This window comes from Pagrus major, chromosome 15 (assembly GCF_040436345.1).
Source record: "Pagrus major chromosome 15, Pma_NU_1.0".
Taxonomy (NCBI): domain Eukaryota; kingdom Metazoa; phylum Chordata; class Actinopteri; order Spariformes; family Sparidae; genus Pagrus; species Pagrus major.
In genome coordinates, this window is record NC_133229.1 from 17,038,219 (window position 1) to 17,059,702 (window position 21,484).

The window sequence follows — 21,484 nt, forward strand, 5'->3', positions numbered from 1 at the left end:
GAACGGTAAGTGGTAAGTAGGTAAGTGCTATAAATGATAATGTCCAAACCAATGCCGTGAAATCATTCCTACTGAAATATATATGATTTACCACAGTATACTGTTCAGCTTAATAAGAAACACAATCAATATAACAAACAAAGTTATAAAAACTACCCAGAGAAAATCTAATTGTACAGCTGAGGTTACAACTGAGGTTACACTAGTATAGTCATGTCATCCCATGAAAAACAACATTGATTGTTCTATGATTTAGGTGTGATTTAAGACTGTGTTACTCACAATACCAGAGTCCTGGAACTAGCTCGCCTTGATATACAATGCAGCCGTCATTAATGTTATCAGTTACACCTGTGCTCCTCCTGCTAAGACAAGTCAAAATGTTTGCTGTGAAATGACTGCAAGTCAGAAAACCAGTACTAACTAGGTAAGCCATTGTTAGGTATTGTTAGCCATACCAGTTGATAACAACACATTGTGCAGTATTTTGCTCATACAAACACCAAAGCAACACATCAGCTGATAGCAGTTGGACAGTGCTGTGTGTACGGTGATTGGGAACTTGGAAATTCTGACAACCCAGTTCAAATGAAACGCACCATGTGACTCAACCATCTTTCTACAGAATCGCTTGTTGCAGCTTTAATATATGCTGCTTTTAAATCCTAATATTCCCTTCATAGATAACCTTCAGAAGCCCGAGGGATATTTTTCTGACAACACACATGCGTTACTTCAGAAACATTATATGACAGTGAGTGAAATATTCAGACCCTGGATTCATTTTTTATGGATGCATCCTCACATCAGATGACAAAGTCTGGATGTCTTACTGTTATAAAAACTATATAAAAAAGCTACAAACTAAAAATTCTGCAGGGAATTAAACGTCCCTGTGGAATTATTGATCTAAATTAGTATTTAAAATAAAGCTTTTTAGGTTTGCACAAAGGATTTTTACACAGTTTGTATATGCAAAATGTCAAAATGAAATATGATGTTTAACACTGATACATACAAGAGTAAGACATATAAACTTATGTATATGTTATGATGGCCAGTAGAATAATAGATGAAGTCTGTTTTAGTGAGGATGTACAGCAGACATGCACTACTTTGCCTTATGATCTGCACTGATTGTAAGTTATAGCTACCCCACCTTTATATTTAACGACACATCCCTGTGAGATTAATATCATAGAGATTGATGTTAGGAGCCTTGTATCAGGCTATCAGTGTGAGGTGCATCCATCACAGATCATCCCAGTTCTGTCATTTCAGCTGAGAGCCCCCTTGTTGCCCGCCTGCCCAGCCCAGTGCAGAGAGCAGTGTCTCTAATGCAACACCTTCAGCAGGAGTACTACATGTATGAGGTAATTGTTGTTTGGTCATGTGAGCTGCTGCAGCAGCTGTCAAATGTGATGATAGCAGGAGAATCCTCTGCCCCGCCCCCTGCAGCGGATTGGCCAGCTCACAGCCGTCTAGGGACCATCAACCAAGATATCAGCCTATAGACACACACAGAGTTTGGTTTCAACAGGAAAAGGAGAGAAAAGGTGAACAGCAGAACAATATAGTTTAGTGCCTATGGTGAAATTTTACAGTTATGTGCTGATAAAAATAAAATAAATTATACATTCAGTTAGTATTCAATAGTTTCAGTAATATTCAGCATGTCAGTGTAAACATGTACTGTCTGTTTATAGTATTTCTTTAACTTTTTAAATCTTGGCAGATCTTGCTCCATGTAAATTCAATGGTTTTTAAGTGTCTGATTTCCCCTTTTTGCTGTTAGTAGTTTCTTCTTTTTTCACAGAATCAGCTTTCAGTTAAGTCCAGCTTCCTGTCAGCTGTGACTCAGTTGTGTTTCAGTGAAATGTGCAATATAATACAAGTTGTGTTACTGATATTTTTCTGCTTCTCCAACTTGTGCAATTTAAAAACTGACTAAGTCAAGGTCACAAAATTGAAAACATAATAGAAATTACATCACACATTTGTAATATCAACAAGACAAAGCAAACGTGAAGATGATATAAAACATTCACTATGATTGAGAGCCCAAACTGACCAAATGTACAGTCTAAACAAGCCGAACTCTCCATAACAGGCTTATTAATGTATGTTGAAGTCATTCGACCATTCGACCATTTCGAATTCAGAACTTTTGCAATTTAAGACAAGAAGATTTCAACGATCGTGCATTTTCTCCTCACTGGCTATGGTGCATTTTTCTTGGTTCAGGATAAAACTATAACACATCAGATGACAGATAACATATTCTTTTCACAGTACTTCAATCACAGCGAGTCTGTGGAGAAGTGGATATTCAAAAAGGGGAACATTTATTTGGAGATCAACATAAAGTTGTTTTGTATAAAGTACAGATGTGTACTAAGAAGCCGGCTCATGTATTGCTGTATACTTAGAAATCCCTGTAAAATGCAGTAATTTGTTAATAGACTTTGGTACCCCCTGGGCCTTTCTTACAACCCCCTGGAAGTCCGGGCGCTCCCTTTACAAACATTTGGCCTGTGGAGCTGAGAGGGAAAATAATACATGCATGTGTGTGCGTGTGCTCATTCCTTTCTGTTTGTAGCTGGACGTGCTTTATTAAGATGGTTATGAGTGCACTAATTCAAGGAGACAGCCCACACCTGGCCAACTGCACCACAGAGGTCAAATCTCTGTATCTCCCCTCCTTCTTTCATAAACACATACCTCCTCCTGTGGCGTCTCCATCTGCAGCTCCACAGCCCCATCTCACATATCCCATCCATCCTGCACACACACACACACACACACGGCAGCACATTATGAGTGGATCATCTATTCATCTCCTGGAACCGCAAAGTCATGTGAAAAGCCGACCGACTTCCCTATTTAGAGCCTTAATGTTCATGAGTTAAGAGTTAGACTTAAGTTACAACATCTCAGTGTCCAAACAAACAGGTGGGGTGTATAGTTACATGTTATAGTAGACTGTATGAGAGGACAGATGCATGTCTAGCCAAAGTGAAATCAATATTATATCACTATTGTCCTTATTTAGGGACTGAGCGATAGTCTACTTATACTGTATTTGTGCTTAGGATGATGTTACTTCCATGTTCACAACGTGACAATGTTCCTATATATTCCCAGTGTATCTAGTCTACAGTGTATCAGTACAGGCTGGCTTTCTCATTGGCAACTTTCTGATCTCATACTCCAGGATATTGTTCTTGTGGTTACCTATAGAGCCTTCCCATGAGTCTATATAAGGATCAAAAGAGATTCATTGTTTGTATACCGTTTTCCTAATATATATACTATACTATGATGTAATTTCTTAGAGTCCTTGGTCCACACATCTCCACCAGGCGGAGTGTACTTTATCCAGAGCCCCTTGCTTTCAAACCCAAGCCCCGCCTCTCCAGCAAGCGCACCCACCTTGTCCACCAGCAGCACAGTGCGCCAGGCAGCGAGAGCACAGGCGTGGGGGCTCACCGGGGAGAGGGCACGACACACCGGCAGCAGCGCGGAGCGGCAGCGGCGGTACTTCTCCCAGAAAAGACGGTCGGTTCTCGGTGAGGGAGAACCCGTTTGAGACCTGAGAGGGCTCGAGGGGTCCTGTTCATTTTGTCAGCCGTGGAAAGGAAACTCTTTCACGGCCAAATTTAGGAGTACCCGGCGGTGGGGAGGAGGGGGGAAAGATGCAGTTCCAGTCCGACTCGGTGCGCCGCACAGTCCGCCTCCGAGGCTGGTGATGCCCGGCGTGCGGGGATCACCGCCCAACAGCAGCAGCAGCGGCAGCAGCAGCAGCAGCAGGAGGAGGGGGTCAGGACAACAGGGCGTCGGGGGGCCGGTGATGATGATGGTAAGGTCGGGATCATGGCAAACGGAACCGGTACTATTATGTTAAAATGCGTCGTGGTTGGAGACGGTGCAGTGGGGAAAACGTGTCTTCTGATGAGCTATGCCAATGACGCCTTTCCAGAGGAGTATGTGCCCACAGTCTTTGATCATTACGCAGGTAGGCATACAGTTCTTCTGTTCTGTCTATCATGAGCGTCTAATAATAACATCACGACATGCTGAACTGCTGCTTTCCTGTGTCTGATCATGATTTCTCAGATTAAGATCTAATGAGAGTGAATAAAATGCTGCCTGAGTGAATTCCCTGTTTCCTCTGACACTCTTTCTCCAACTGCATTGGCTTGCATCTGTTGCTATAATCAAAACCACTTGTTTGCCTTCTCCATAGCAGAGAGGGGTTGGGGACTCTGATCCCCTCCCTCCCTCCCTTGCTGCTCCCCCTCCCCACCCTCACCCTCTCCCCTTCCTCCTCTCAACTGCTCTTTGTCATTTTCTTGCAGTGAGTGTCAACGTCGGTGGAAAGCAGTACTTGTTGGGACTGTACGACACAGCTGGCCAGGTATGGTTTATTTTTTACCTCTGGCTTGGTGCCAAGCATGTCAAGGACACACACTCGCATACTCCCTCTCACTTGATCTCTATCTCGGTCTCCCCCTTGTACTCCTGGGACCAATAACTATCCGAAGATGCCTCCAACACGCCCACAGGCTTCATATTCAGGCCAGACACTAAGCTGCAACAGGTGATGGCTTTCGCACATGGTTTTACTGCCAGAGTGTGGTGTGCCATGGACAGTGATGGTAGTGAAGGGGTTTCAATAGTTCTATTATGTGGAGAACAGGGCTCCTATGTCCAGTAGTGATGTCACAGGTTTGTTAATAGGGCTGCCTAATGCCTGGGCTTTTTCTTTACAATGTGCCATTCAGTGGGGAAGAGTTAAAACTGTACAGAAAATACTAAACGCACTGGCCTACACACACACACACACACACAATAATGTTTCCACTCAGCAGAATAGACAGTGTCAACACACAAAGACAGAGGAAGCCATGTGAACACACACGGCAGACACAGACAGAGTCATTTAGGGTGTCAGCACACGATACGGCAGAAGCCCTGAGTTTCTTTGCCACCAGGACCTCCAGACTAAAGTTTTAGGGCTAGAGCAGAAATGTTTAGTCAAGTAATCGATTAGTCAACCCACTCATCAATTTTTGGAATCGATAAGCTTTTGAAAAATGTTGATTAGAGATTAAAGGAACAGTTCATCCGAAAAAGAAACTTCAGTCATTATCTACTCACCTCCATGCCGATGGACAGTCGAGTGAAGTTTCGTAGTCCACAAAATATTTCTGGAGCTTAACGGCGAAACAGCGTAGCAGCATCCTCCTGAACAACTGACATATATGGGACAAAACAAGTGATAAAAAAACATAAAATGGCTCCCTAAACCTTCTACGGCATCTCCCAAACTGATTTGAAAAATGTCATCAACACCCCTTTTAAAGCTGAAATCTTCACTGTAGCCACAAAGCTACAAGTGTTAGCTAACGAGCTCGACCACGCATCAAGGGTGTAGATATAGTTTTTTCAATGACTTTGATATCTTGGGGCTTCCAGAGGCCGGACGAGCTGTAAAGAGCCTTTTTATGCTGTTTTTCGGTTGTTTTGGACAGTTTTAAAACAAGTGCCCATCTACTTCAGCTGTTTAGTAGAATGCTATTTTGCTTCGAAGCTCCAGAAGTGTTTTGTGAATTACAAAACTTCACCTGCCTTTCCATCGGCATAGGGGTGTATAGATAATGACTGGATTTTCATTTTTGGGTGAATTTTTTTCTTTAATTGACAAAACAAATAATCGTTATTGTAACTGTAGATTGGCGGGGTAGTACTTTTGGTATTTTAATGTTGAGCACACATTACACAGTACACATTTTTGACCACTCGAAGCAATGTTTTGACGAGTGGACTGTGATTTGTTTGCATTGTGCATCAGCTCGGCTTCTGGGCTGTTCTGCTGATCGACATTTGGCAGCGGCGCACAGTACTGGCAGCCATACATACACACTGTGCTTAGGTGAGAAGCACTGAATATAAACACAGGTTTGTTTGTTTACAAGAAACTCCCCAGAGCACCTTTAAGTGTTTGGACTCTGAGCTGAGCCAACAGCGGTGCACCCATTCGCTGCCTCCGGACCTTTAACCTCCTGTCTTCCCAGCAACCTAAAACTGTACACGTCAAATGTTGAATAGTTAACGCTTTCCTCTGGGCCCAATTTAACCTTGTGAAGTCACAATGAGTCAGAGTCTGAAATGCGATATGCTCATCGGAAAGACAAAAACACTGAAAGGTCAGCTGGGGGATATTCAGCCGTGTCTCAGTTCTCTTCATTCATGAATGCTAAATGCACACAAGTCCAGGAATAGCAAATCACAGCCGCCTTCCCTCGTACTTCCCAGCCAGCAGCTACCTGTGGCTGCGTTATATTTTCTCCTCGAGAAAGCAGATGGTAGAAGTGTTACTACTTGGTAGTAAAAAGAGGAACACAACCTTATTGTCTATTCTGGCGTGTTTGATAGGATGTGTGTGTGTGTGTGTGTCAGAGGAGGGTTTGTTTTTAGCTGATTCAGAGCGTCTCTGAAATGGAGAAGTTCTCCCAGATGTCTGCCGTGGGTTGCTGCCGGCCACCGAGAGTAGAGTTACTGCTCTTCAAAACGCGCCCACCGCCCCCGACTCCGCTGACCTCTTTATGTGGAGCACAAGGCCAGCTGGTAATGTTTATAGCTTCAGCATCTGATCAAAGACCCGGCGCCCCGAAGAAAGAGGGAACGAGAGAGTGAAAGGAAGACAGAAAGAGGAAGAAGGAGAGACAGATGGGAGGGGGGGCAAATCGTGAGGAAGGGGGGAGGAATTGCTCAGAAAGTGGATAAAGTCAGTCCTCTCAGTTTCATTTTCTTTGCCCTTTTCTCTGACTCACTCTTTAATTTAAAACTTCATCATCTCCACCTCTGGCCTGTGCTACACATGTTCGATTAGCTTCAAGATCCCTGTGATATTTATATTCCCGGCGTGGCTGGCTCCCACAATGCTTCCCTGTCTACCAGGGTATCCAGCATTGAAGATACAAGCCGCTGTCGTGCCCTCATCGGATGTGACTCCATGCTGTCACGTCGGTGTGACATGTCAGTGCCTCATAATCACGGCTCAGCACTGAGCTCTGTCTGCTGTTGATACCGCTTCCCTGCCTGCTATTGTCTGCGCGCTGCCACGCCGCTCCCCCAGTTGCGGCCTATTGAATTATTCCATATGGAAGGTCTGCGAAGTCTGTTTTGCTGAATGTGACGAGGAGAACAGAGGGGAAAGTCTTTACTTATTCATTCAATCTCCTGCTGCTGCTTCTGCACTCAAGGAAATCTAGCATCCCTGCCTGAGGAGGAGCAGGAGGAAACAGGAAGTGGACGCTAAGTGCTGTTACCCATGGAAACGCTTTAGGGAGAGGAACTCGGGTGCTGAGACCCTGTGGGATCCGTGTCCTGCTGCCCTATTAACCCCCATTTTGTTGCTAGACTATTCATTTGCCCAGCCCGTCAGATGCTTTTACAGTCAACTGCACATCCTGTAATCACTTTTACCACCTCACTTCACCCATTATGACCCCTGCTGTCCTTACTGTTTGGTACAGTCTGATGAGTCCTTTTTGACTCAGCAAGCCCAAAGTGGCCCAGTGACCCACAGACGTCCCAGCAGGAGCGGGAGGGTGGCAGGTGGGGATGGGGGTGACGGGTGGAGGGGGGAGACTGGAAACGATTTAACGCAGCTGGGAGCCTGTCACCACTCAGCAGGAATACTATAGACACGCCTCAGCTCACACTTTCAACTTATTCACTTAGAGTATCCATACTGTTGGGCAAAGGGTAACTCCACCAGTTTAACACATTCAAGTGTGTTTACATGTCTTGGTGAGTACTACCGCATATGTGAATAAAGTAGTATGAAGCCTTTTGTGGCTCCAGAGGAAGCTGCATGTAATCTGATAAACTGCCTCCGGTGATGTCACTGGGGTGCTAAGTTGCATTGTGGGTATTGTACGTGGCAGTTTTTGAAAAGTGAGAAGAATGTGGGGAATAAAAAAGGCGATATCTCTGGTACTGCTGTATCGATTTTGATAATTTGCTTTTAAACTGTCCGTAATGGAGTCTAACAGTGTTATAAACCTATATTACCTATAATACAACGACGCCACAACACAAGCTTAAGATAATTCTCTTCTTGTAAACAAACCCTGTGGAAAGGGCTGAAAAACAATTAGTTTCTCCATCTGTAAATACTGTCCGACTTCATTGCCCTGTGCTGCTGAGCCCTGAGTGCATTGGTTCCTAGTGGAACCGAAAACAAACATTACTCAAATAGGAGTAAAAGGGCATCTGTTGGGGACTATTTTCAGTTGCTGTTTCATACACATTTGGTCCTCTAATGAGTATTTCTGGACCCAGGATGGTGTATGTGCAGTTGAGTAAAAATAAACTAGTGTGTGTTCATGATGGCAATGAAGAGGCATGTTGGCCAGTCCAAGGTGTGGCTCATTGATGTGCTTTTAATAGTTTGTGGACAACAGTGGAGCTCTATACAGAATACATGTAATACTTGTTTTTCAGATCAATTCATTGTCAGCTGAGCTGCCAGCTGAAGCTGAAATAACCTCTAGGGACATCGTAAGGGACTTGACAGCTCCTCTAGAGTCACAGAAGACATACAGCTGTTTTCACAGGCTGAGTAGTACTAACCATGGACAGTAATCAAACCATTTATAACTAAAAGTCAATCAGTCAATTTATCATTTTAACACCACAAATTTAGTAACATTTTAGGAAAAAGAGGTGAGTGTTAAAAGGATGTGTATAAAAAGAGATCCCTCTTACGAATGTTTTAATTCATGTTGTACCCTGCACAGTTTACGTGGCCCTGCCATTAACTGCCATTGAATGCAACATTAAACTGTCTGATTTTTTGCATCAGCGCTCGAGCTATGATTAACAATCATTAATCATCATTAAAGGACCAGTAAAAGAGAAACGTGCATAAATAGCTTTTTGATTCCGGGGGTTAAATCCCGCTCTGCAAAATGAGCAGATTTGCGGATCACAGACAGAACTTTGTGAATAGAAGCGTCTATGTCTGGGCTTGTGTTCCCACCCGGCGGCCATGTTAGAGCAGGCATCTCTGACTCTGTTGACACAGCCAGTTTATAGAGCCCCCAAGGAGGTGATAGGAGTAGAAAAGCAGAAAGAGAAGAGCGAGCAGCAGAAGATGGGGGTGGGGGGGTGGATGAGGAATGACTCACTGATATCATAGCACTCATATGTCACTGAGTCGACAGAGCAGAGTCACACGGCGAAGCTCACACTCGGGCCAAATGAAGACGTCGAGTCTTGCCCTGATGGGAATGTATGGACATGTATGGAGAGAAGTTGGTGTTAATAGATCACACACTCGAAGCCTGTCTAAGACAGGCTGTCTTCCTTCCCTCCCTTTCCACTGATCATAATATTTACTGTACACTCCTGACTACCTCGGAAAGACTGTTATGCAACGTCTCATGTACTCATGAACTGTTGAACTGAACTAATAAAACTGTATGACATACTTCTGCTGGAAACTTTCATCCGAAGCACCTTAACAGCATCATGAGTGTAAACAATTCTGCACCGAGCGCTGATCAAACTTAAGATGGAGCTACGTGGGAGTGTACACTCCGTCTGTGTCTGGCTTTACACACTGTGAGAGGCTAGCGGGCATACTGTCTTTGGTAATGTGTCAGGGGTGTACTGAGGAAACAGTGCGAGAGGCAGAGATGGGTCTCAGAGAAGCTCGGGGCCTGTTTACAGTAAACTGCTGAGTCGCTTACACTGTGTTCCTTTATGTCTGTGGCTCACCGGGGGATCGCAGGATTCACTTGTGCAAGTAAAGGTCACGAGCACAGGGAGACACATAAACACACAGTGTGTACTTGATCCCATGTGACAGATATAGTGGATCTGTGGGGGCCGAGGAAAGCACAGAATGTGAATGTATGAGCAATATGTGCAGTAACATGTTCTTCCAAAGAAAGTAATATGAGCCAGATAATGTTATTGTCAGATCGGAGTCGGCTCTGTGTTATTAAACAAAGTACCAACAATATACATTTGTTGATGGTTACAGATTTTGCTACACTGTTCATACTCACCACCCTTTAGTATTTCTGGTTTTATCAAACCATTATGGGAAAAAAAACGTAATTAGCCTAAAATAAACAGTCCTTTTCAGTTATTTTATCTAAAAAAACTTATGACTGTGAAAGTTTCATTTTTGAAACACTAGTTTGACCAAAAAAATATATAACTATGGAGTAAAGCTTTTTTTCTTACTTAAAATTTTCAACTAGACAGAAAAAGAGCCTACAGCCATCCAGTATCTCGTGTATCTGTGAGGCTATAGGCCTAGGCACGGTGGTGTTTTAAGCTAAATGCTAATGTCAGCATGCTAAAATGCTCACAAGAACAATGCTAACATGCTGATGTGTATGAAAAAAGTAAAAGGTAAGAATGTCTGCCATGTTCACTGACTTAGCAGTAGTGTGTTAGCATGCTAACATTAGTTAAAGGGGTGCTTCGTAACAATTTGTTACAATTTACACGCATTAATCACTGTGGATTAATGCCTGTGGATGATTCGTTCAGTTCTGTTTCTCCGTGACTCTCTCCGCCCTGCTAACAGAAAACAACAGTAGCTGATGATAGTTAAGAAACAGAGTCCGCCAACATAAACCACTAGCTTCCAGCCCAACACAGAAGTTCAACAGAGCCCCTTTAAGCAGCACTAAATACAAAGTACAGCTGAGGCTGATGGCAATGTCATTAGTTTTGCAGGACTTTGGTCATAAACCAAAGTACTGGACACAATGAGGGCGCCAGAGGAAAAGCTAAGGGATGACTAAAGTTGTTGTAAGTCATCCTGAGGGGAACATGAATGTCTAGGTACCAAATTTGTGTAGAATTTTTGTAGAATAGCAACATAAGCAGGTCTGTTTTTGCCCATTGCTTTGAGATTAATGCTGACAAGTCATGGTACTCTTACACCGATATAAAAATGAGGTAAAAATCCACATTTCCACAAAGAAGTTCTACTCACCGATTTGCAGCAGTACCCATAATGTAACAATTATCCATTTCAGTCTTCATATTTCAAACGATGCAGCTGAAAATCTGTCATGTCTCGTAGTGTTAGTGAAGCATGCTTATCATTTTGTCTCAGCTTGCATGGAGCGCCAGATGGTTTGCATTCATAGCTGATTTATCACATCAGCAAAGTGTCAGGTAAGCTGTCAGTCACAGCTAAGTTACTTAAAAAGACTGTGATTGTCAAAACAGTCAATCATCCCGTGCGACAGTCACCGGCCCTGTAAGAAGCTCAAAACAGCCACTAAAAATGATTTGAATTTCCTGCACGGGGCAGGTCTGTGAAAACCTGTGAAATACTCGACTCATTTGGCAGTCAGAGAATGAACAAATCATAATTTTCTGATTTATATCCATTCGACCCACTCCAGTGAAAGTGCAGTTGAGTCATCTACAATACGAGCACGAGCGTGACGATGTGTATGCTGTTTTCATCATCTGTTCCAATCTAATATAAAGTCAGTATATCTCAGATTCATTACACAGGCAACAAAGATGACACACTTGCCTCGCTGATCTACTGCTGTTTGGAGAATCCTCTGACATTCACCTCATTTGCATAACCATTTCCCTTGATGCATTTGTTGGAGAGGGGTAGCAGTGTGATTGTATCGGACTGTGCCGTGCGTGTTTGGCAGAGAATGAGACTTGCTGAAGGCATCAGAATGAAAAACTGTCGTGCCAGCGCTCGGTTGTCCCAGTGCGACTGTCCCTGGCACAGTGGGACGCTGCATCCAACAAGCTTTGATTTCAGTGATGTGGACAATAGATTTCCCGAAAAAGTGAGTGAGATTGATTCACTGGGTCCAAGTTGGTCTGGTTGAGTCATATCTAATTACTGGAGATCCATTGATCGCCTGTGTCTTTAAGCTCGCAGCAGAAAACCATCCCAATGTGTGCCATCAGAAGAAGTGAGATGAGTCATGAATATTCATATGTGTGCAAGTCGGACACTCTGTCAAAAGGGTTTATCTTTGGAGGGGACAAGCGAGCGCTTGATCTGGCTCACAAAGGACAGTCTTGCGTCTGTGAATTAGCCATTTACACCACACAAATATGTGAGATGGCAGTGTGTCTGGTGTTCAGTGTCTTGTGGCGATGCCTTGAGCTCAGCTCGCGTCGAAGGACAGCAAATGTAAAATGATCCTTAATTGTCTCTGTCAGAAAGGGAGGGCAAAAAAGAACAACTCTCATCTGAAGGTCATCTTCTTCACATTTCTTCCCCCTTAAAACTCTTGATACTCAATATCTTTTGTATAAAACAGCCAAGTAGCGAGCTGAGCACCATGCTTAGAGAGCTTAGCTCTCCTGGATTCAGTGAGGAGTAAAACTCTGTCTGCATCAGCTCATTTTTTACACGCTTTAATAATTCATGACTTTAATTTCTCAGATGTTAAGAAAGGGAAATTAATCATCTCTGCTCCTTGGTCCCTTTATCCCGCGCCATGCTGACCTCTTATCCTCCCCTGACCCCGAACGTTAACCGATACTGTCCCGTCTTCTTCCAGGAGGACTACGACCGCCTCAGGCCGTTGTCCTACCCTATGACCGATGTCTTCCTCATCTGCTTCTCGGTGGTAAACCCTGCCAGTTTCCAGAATGTGCGTGAAGAATGGGTGCCGGAGCTGCAGGAGTATGCACCCAGTGTCCCCTACCTGCTCATTGGCACCCAGGTAAGTGCTCTAACCCACTGGTCACACCACAGGTCTTCTCGCTCAGTTCCAAATTCCTGCTTATACTTAATAATAATAACTGTTACATCTGTGCCTCTGCTGTTGTTCGCCATTTGCAACATGTTGATATAACATGAAAATGCACAGTTTGAGCCTGAATTTGGATCCAGATGGTTAAAGAACAGGTTCAACTAAAAATGTTTACATACAGTAGTTTTAAAAAAAAGTATCATCTGTCTGAATGCTCCATTTTAGTGCTTTTCTCTTTAAGGCCACCCTTTTCGAAAAGCCTCTGTTGATGTTTTTCAAACCACAGCCGTGTTGGGGGCATAGCTGAAGGCGGTGTCTGTACAGTTGTGACATCACAAACTTACAGAAGTCCTGATGGCATTTGATAGAGGCAGCATAATCACAGATACTGAGGCTCAGATGCCCAGACGTGCGCTCAAGCATTGTCAATATCCTACAAAAGCCATACACAAAACAAATCTTTAGAATAAGGCAGAGCATAGCAAAGCTGACTCACCCAATGCTGAGGTTTGTTGAGTTCATCATACAGGTCATGATGAATCACACGCAAGAATCCAATGAAACTGCACCAGCTGTTGATCCTGCAAGACAAAACTGACATTGATTCCCACATCTGTCTTATAATACAATATACATTGGAGAGCACAGAGAAGATGAGTGTTGCGAGAGAGATGAGATTTTCTCAAGCATACAGTATGTTCCTGCACCAGAAACTGTGTTCTTTAATCCCAAAACTCAAGACAGAGAACAACATTGTGAACTGGGAGGGAGCCACAACTGTCACATCTAAAAGCACTGTGTACCACCACTGATTCAAGGTGGCAATAGATAGGACCAGTGGACAGTAAACAGCAATGAAAAAGCCAAACAACTGTCCCACTCCTGGGATTTAGTTTGGTTTTATTCTTTCATCAAAAAAACCCAACAAAAAAATAAGAAAACTGAAACAAAAGCCTAAAAAAAAAAAAAAATGTAGGACCTGGTCTTAAAAATCAGCCTGGTAAAAGTCCACAGTTGGAGGAAGTTGGAAGCTGCAGTAATTTAATTAATTAACATTAATTGATTTTTTGGCTACTAAGGATGGATCCCTACAATATTGCTGCAATATCGATATCGAGGTATTCGGTCAAAAATATCATATTTGATTCTGTCGCTTGCCCTAGTATTTGTGCTTTTTAGGATATTTCAAAATATTGAGATATATATCCTGTATCGCAATATCGCCTAAACATTTCACAATACTACTTTAAGGCCACATCACCCAGCCCTGTTAGCATCTTACAAGTTATTTTGGGTAGTGTGTAAGCAAACAGTTATCTATTTACACATACAGCAGAAATGGAGAAACATCAGCAGTCATTTGCAGTCATATTTCATGTCAACTTTCTATTTGGTTCTGCTTTGGCTTCAGCTATGTTCACCAGCTGGAGGCTTACTGTGTCTGTCTGTTGTTGCGTGTTGCCCAAGTAACATATAGATGGTTCAGCAGATTCTTTCATTGAAACCAGCTGCCTGCTGCGGTTGGAAACAAGGTTGATAAGAGCGGTGAGACTGAACCACAATGGTAAAGTTCTGAGCCATGAAACCAAGAGCTGACAGATGCTAAAATGTTTCGCAGAGCCGATTGGTACGACAGAGTCTAGTGATAATTTTCTTCTTTCCAAATTACACATAGTCATGTTTATTTCAGCCTTGAATCTCAGCCTTTGCAAAAAAAAAAAGAGTTGATTTATTCAAACAAAGCATGTGGATCATCCAGTAAAAACGAATCTTGGGACTTCAGGCTGATCTGGTACGTTTGGGGTTAAAAGGTCTGTGCTGGTGCTGCAGCCCCTCCCTGCACTAAAGTTCATCCATGAATCAGAAAATCTTAAACCAGCAATTAGCTTACGCAAGGATTGCAAAAGCTCAGCCAATGTCTTGTTATCTTCAATAGAGGCATCACTAAACTCATCTGGATGTTAAGAGATGACACTAATCCTGACTATTAGCTTATTTCTTAAGCCTTAAAACCCTCTGCCAATACCACATGCGCTATCTTGTGGGTGATTTTTGGTCTGTGTTCCCTGGCAACCAAATGCCAGTGCAGCCAGGGCCCAGCGGTGATGAGGAGGATGGAGTGGGTGTCTGATTTATCTCGTGTCAGCTGATGTTTGCTGCCCTTTTATCAGTTCCTGTCATAACTCACTGGCTGCTCGTCGGCTGGATGCTGATATGTACGCACGAGCTTCATAACAGTGAGCCACGTAGCTACAAATCACACCAATCAGGAAAAGGGTTAATGAAGATTGCTCCCAGAGAGATTGTGCAGGTGGATGCATTTATCGTAATTGGTTATTACCGAGCTGGGGATGAGTTGTGTGTGTGCTGAGCATTGCAATGAATATATAAAGAGTGAGGAACCTTGTGGCTGGCTGTGAAATCGCTTTGCACAAGAGCAGGAAGTGTGGGCCAACGGGGCCTTGTTTCAAAATGAGAAAACAGTTATATACACTTGAGCTCTCGTAGCTATGTTTAGAAGCACGGAGATACTGTATGTGTAGTAACACCTGACTTGATGTTAACAAATCAGACAAGTCGATAAGAAACTTTTAACAACCATTAATATTAATATCCATACTATAACAGTAATATTATTGTTGATTTAGCTGAGAGGAAGTGTCCCTTATCTCTTTCAGATTGACCTTCGTGATGACCCCAAGACTATTGCCAAACTGAATGACATGAAGGAGAAGCCCATCGCCACTGAGCAGGGACAGAAACTCGCGAAGGAGGTTTGTGTGTTTGTTGTATGTGCACAAGTGAAGTATACGGTGAAAGAAAGTTCACTTTCCCTGTTGTAGAAGTTAGCTGTCGGGTCCAGTTAGATTCCTGTGTGTTGATCTGACCCAGGAATGTCTCTGTAGGAATTTAATTTCTTCAGTGAAACGCCTGGATTCAGACCTCTGTACATTCTTTGCCTCGAAATGAATCCAAGAATACATTCTGGGTCAGCATGAATGTCCAGAGGAGTTCAAGGGTGTAGGAAGTAGATACCAAATGTGGTCTTGTGATTAATCGCTCCTGTCAGGCAGAAACCAAGAATAAAAGTCAAATTGGTCAAAAATTCCAATCTTGGCTCATTTGAAAGTTGACATCCATGCATTTTTGGCAACATAAGGTAGAATTTAAATAGCACGTGGGAGTCATGAAGTTTTCTGAGGCCACAAGGGAGTGTGATGATAATTTCAAGATTTTTGAAAATCACTTAAATTACAGCTATTTCCTCCACCGTCAGCAGTATTTTACCTCGGACATTATTACGTATAACTCTGTTATTGTTGCAGATGACCTGTCTTCCAAGTCATGATTAGACAAACTGCATCTGGTTGTTGCATTTCATCTTAAAAAATATATAATGCTATCGTGGATACATTTTCGTTTTCAAGATTACATTATCATTCCCCCATAGTCAACTCCCCCATGGGCTTGCATAGGATAGAACAGGGTCTTTATAGATTTGCTACATTTGATTCTTGAAATGTGACTAGCTCCAGTTTGTGCCTTTAATTTATTACCGTTAGATTTGAGTCACAGATCTAAGCATCTGTTTTTATGAAGAATGAATACCTGTCGATATTTGAGAAAACTCAGGTCATGTGATAACACTCGCACTGTTCTGACAGTATGTGCTGAACCCTCAAACACTTCTAACAATCTGGATGAAAGAATGCACGAATAAAACAATTTTAAAAGAATGGTGTCGTACTTTGTTGCTGAGTCAGATGAAAAACTATCAAAAATATCTGCGAACAAGCAGTTAGCTCAGCTTAGCACAAAGGCTGAAGCACCTGCAAAGCTCATGATTGTGTGAAGTGTAAAATAGTGCCAGACTAATTCTCGTTCAGGAAGTCATTGCTCCCGGCCCCCATTTCCAGTCTTATGCTAAGCTAAGCTAAACTACTGCTGTCGGTAGCTCAAAGTCACATTTTCCCCCAAATTTTAATCTATTTTTTAAATGCTCTCAAGTTGGGCTCATATATTTATTATTCGTGCAGGTGGAAATATCTGAAATAATAGAAGGTGACATCAAAATAGACAAATATTACAGTGACACATTTTCATTTCGGTTTATGTCAGTACAAATGGAGTGAGAACATTTGACATGTCCAGCCACCATCTTTGTTTGGATTAGGAATCCAACAACAAAACAATTTTCGGAAACAGGTTTTAAAAAATGTCATTTATCTTTAAGCGTTAGAAGACCTTGATGCTTGGTTCTGTGACTTGAATGTAAGGAGAATATATGACAGGGACAACTGGGGCTGAAATGTGACATTACTGGGTTAGAGACATGAGGGAGGCGAAAGATATAACATTGTTGAGTCTAGATATTCATGTTGGAGGACATTGTATTAAAGATGGTTTGTATTCCCCTGTTAAAGAAAAGAAATGTTATCAATGAGGGCGTCCAGGCTATGATGGTAATCGGTCTAATCAATTAAAACTACAACCAATTAGATCCTATTCCTACAGAGACAGTGGAGCTGGTCCGCACAGAAAGTCAGTTCCTACACAGCAGCAGCACTGAAGGTATTTTTAGCTGCCAGTTAGCCAAAGACCATGTCATTCAGATGTACAGAAAGTGTCCGTCATGGAGATGTTCATTATGGCTTCGTAGCTATGACATGACGGTTATGGTTATGACAGGCAGTTAGTTTAGACATGAGATCACCATGTAAAATTGTCAACACGTTTGCCATCACATGACCTTATCATGTAAAATGAGGTGCATGCCTGAAGGGGCTACAGGCTGTAGGCATCATTGAGCAGCCTCACAAGCGGTTAAGTTAAGTACAACATGTTAACAGCGGCACATTTTTCTGTGGTTGAAACGGCTCTGTAAAAACAGTGACCGCCCCTGTATTAGCTCTGCTCACTGCTCACCATTATCAGCTAAAGTTACCCCATAATATCAGCCACAGCCAAAGCAAATAATATATTATTACACTGCTGTCCATATACAGTCATGGCATTAGGTTACAGACACACTCAGAAGCTGGCAGTTGTGCTGCCTGAGCCTGAGCTTCTTTTGTTGCATTTCCTCAGTGGTGGAGAAGAAGATTGCTGTATGCTGTGAATCTGATGTCACAATGTCATCTCAACAAGCTTTGTATATATCATTTAAAGTCATTTTGACTGTTAACGGGGTTACAGGCTATTTCTTGGCAGGGACGCATGCATTGTTTTTCCAGCAAACTTTAAATACCTCTCCATGTGAGGAAAGCCTTGACGACAGCGCTCCCATGGAAACCATGCTCACGTGGGTCATCTGAAATAAAATGGCTACAGTTGCTACAATTAGCCAGGTAGTGTTGGTAAGACAGCAATTGGTGAAATCTTGAGGTAGTGTAGGATCATGGGAGTTCTTGTCTTCATTGTTAAACAACCACCATTGCTGATGAAATGACATGACGTAATGTATTACAGTTTTCTCCACCGACTTTCTCACTTTCTGACATATCATCTGATGTTTCCTGCGTTTTCCTGCGAGTTATAGCGACAGGCGACTAGATAAATCACACGTTGATTAAAATAACAGATTACATCGTCTGATGGTCCCTCCTTTCTTTTCTTCTCATCAGATTGGTGCATGTTGCTATGTGGAATGTTCAGCTTTGACCCAGAAGGGCCTGAAGACGGTGTTCGACGAAGCCATCATCGCAATCTTGGCTCCCAAGAAAAAGAAAGGCGCTCTGAAGAGAAGACTGGGACCCCGCTGCATCAACTGCTGTCTGATCACGTGATACATAAACCCGCAGATCATTCAGCAACCAACCATAAACCAAACCTGGACTGAAGGCAAAAGACAAGAAGAGAGGACTGAAAAGGACAAAACAAGAGCTACTTTTAAGCTGCAGGGCTCTTGAAAGGCCATAACTCTCTCCTGCTGTCCAACACGAGTTGAGGATCAGTTTACTACCAAAGGAGCACAAAACCCAAGTCAGTCTCTTCTTCAAAAGACCTTTTGCCTCGAAAGTACCTTCTTTTATAACCATTTTTAATCATGTTTCCTGTACAAAATTGTTGTAAGCTGTCATACAGAAAAAAAATGACATTACAGTTTTCAGAGAAATGATACATTTTAAAGAATTCATAATACTTCTATGGTTTAGAGAGCTTGATTATTGATTTGTGAATCTCTCAATGTAAGAGCAGATGCCCAAATCAGGAGAGAGAGCCTGCAGCTGATAAATAATGAGAGGCTGACTTACACTGTGACAGTGGCCAGGATACAGTTTTTTCATTTAAAAACCTGTGCTACAAAGACTCTGTTGGCCCACCAAGTCTGTCTACAATTATTTGTCAGTTGAGGATCTGCTGTGAGAAGTGAAATGCTGTTCATTCAACACATTTTGGACCTGGGACTGTATAATTTTAAAGTTTTAGAGTCTTGTTTTTGCCTTATGAAAACCCCATTATTTTATAGTGTGGCATGCCAAAACATACTGTAAGTTAGGACCGGGGTGGAGGTCTTCATCAGGAACTGAAGAGGTCTATTATCCATTTAAAAAATATATATTATCCAGAGTTTATCATTCTATATCTCTAAAAGAGAGATGATCTAGTCTGCGCAAAAATATTATTTTGTCAACTGATAGCTTACTTTTTTCCTTTTGATTTTGTTATCCTGCAATAATGTGTTATCCTTTTATCGCCTTTAAGGTTTAGAAGAGAGAAGAAGAGGGATCTCATTTTAGAAATGAATCTCTGATTCATATCCTACATCCAAAGAATCATATGCACACTTTCATCAAATTCAGGTGGCTAAGGTGACCCAATACTGTATAATGTACTGTCTAATGCACAACATGAAGCACACACAGCGCCACTTCATTTCCCAGCACAACAAAGCACATTCCTCTGCTTTTAAACGCTGTCCCTCTCCCAGAAAAGGCTGATTAAAGCACAGAAGATGCACACTGTCCCATCAGGCACAAGTATGAGCATAGCACACCATTTTCCCGAGCACAATCATAGTGAATGGCTGTCATTTGCACCAGCTGTTCATGAGTTCAAACTTGGCTGCAGCAGCATTACGCTCGTTCTCTTGTTGAGATTAATAAACAGCTACACATCTGCCAGACGTAGCTGTTGTAGCTATACCGTTAGCTAAAAGTGAACCAACTCACGAAAACAATGTTAGCTAAGATAGCAAAGCTATTATGCTAATAAACTATGTTTAATAGTTTTGCAAACAAAAAGCACACAAGATTTGAATTACAAAATGTTAATGCTAATAGTGAACTGGCCAGCTAAATAACATTGTTTTTTAGCAACTGAGAGACGGAGGTCTCATCTTCCACGTCACGTAACAATCCGCTCACATACGGCCAATAAAAACATGATTAATACATGTAAAATGCTACAAATTGTTACAAAGAGCCCGTTTAATATATCTAAAACTTATTTTTGGCAGTAATTTTACAGCCCGTCATGCTAGAGTGACTTTGTACAGAGCATCTGATTTACTCTAAAGTCTTCAGACTGCTAGCTAGTTGGTGCAACCTGCTTTAGTTAATCCCTCCTTTGCAACTAGTGGTCTCTATGAACTTAGAAAATACTTTATGCACAAACCAAGTGATGGATTTATGAATAGCTGGTGCAACCAAGTATGATTCAACCCTTGAATACAGTTTAAAACTATAAAAAATTACCGTATTCGATGTGATGAGGTCTTCACCAGACAGCTGTGAAGGGTTATATATAATGTATGGAAACAGCATTATAGTTTAATCTCAAACAATGTACTCATCCTGTTAGCAACACTGTAAAAACAGGTTATCCCATAAGAATTCACTGATCCATGTAACAAAGTCACCTTCTGCAACACTTCAAACAGAAATTGAGATAACGTGAAGTTTACCAGTATTTAGAGAATAGTTTAAATACTTATGAGCCACCAAAACAACTGTATGCAACAAAGGTTTGAAGCCTACATGTCTGTAATACTGTGGGTAGTAACTTGAGATTGTGACTGAACTTTTCTTGCAAGCCAAACATCCAATATCTTTTTGTTTTTATGCATTTGTTATTGGTTATTTTAAATATATTAATCAAAGGTGCCAACTCTTGCTAAATGACTACAGTTCATTTTCTGTCCAGAGTCAGATATGATGATTGATTAAAGCTTTAATGTAAATGGTGCTCCTCCTCTCTGTCCCAGCCTGCGTTGTATAAAGTGTGTTTGTTTTTGAGCAGCAGGGTGGATCGCAGGGTGAGCGGCCTTCTCTCTCAGACAGTTTTGCTTGCTTACGTTGTGTGAAGGTCCACCCTCAGGATCCAGGACCTAAGTGCCGCAGCCACCAATGCATTCTCCCATTGATGCTCCTCTCTTCTCAATAAATGTGTTTACTGTGTTAATAAGCCGGCTTGGAGGGTTTAACTTGGGGAGATGTGCTTTGAAACGCATTTGTGAAATTAACTTTTGCCGCGTTTATTCCTGGAACAAAGGGCACTCATGTGCATTATGGGTCAGACGTCACTGGGCTGACTTGATAATCAGGTCAACAGAATCAAACTGTGAGGTATGTTTGAATGAATACACACAAATCCTCTATGTCCATGTATGTAAGCTTCGTTTAGAAAGTTTCCTTTTTCTTTATAACCTCTTAAGTTGGCAACATTTCATGATTTTACTCTTTATGCCATGACTCAGTCTGTTT

The 21,484-nt window shown here is 42.2% G+C and overlaps 1 protein-coding gene across 2 annotated transcripts in view; it reads left to right on the plus strand.

Moving 5' to 3' along the window:
* Positions 1 to 21,185, plus strand: part of rhoq (ras homolog family member Q) — a 38,029-nt gene extending 16,844 nt beyond the window's left edge. Inside the window, exons 1-6 of one of the 2 annotated variants that reach the window (XM_073482577.1) lie at positions 1,086 to 1,373; positions 3,336 to 4,015; positions 4,359 to 4,417; positions 12,585 to 12,749; positions 15,458 to 15,553; positions 18,404 to 21,185. In XM_073482577.1, coding sequence (XP_073338678.1) covers positions 3,874 to 4,015; positions 4,359 to 4,417; positions 12,585 to 12,749; positions 15,458 to 15,553; positions 18,404 to 18,565 — 624 coding nt within the window. In that variant the 5' untranslated portion in view covers positions 1,086 to 1,373; positions 3,336 to 3,873 and the 3' untranslated portion in view covers positions 18,566 to 21,185. Of the gene's footprint in view, positions 1 to 1,085; positions 1,374 to 3,335; positions 4,016 to 4,358; positions 4,418 to 12,584; positions 12,750 to 15,457; positions 15,554 to 18,403 lie in introns of those variants that run through there. The other variant, XM_073482576.1, reaches the window with a different exon arrangement.
* The last annotated feature ends 299 nt before the right edge of the window (positions 21,186 to 21,484 follow it).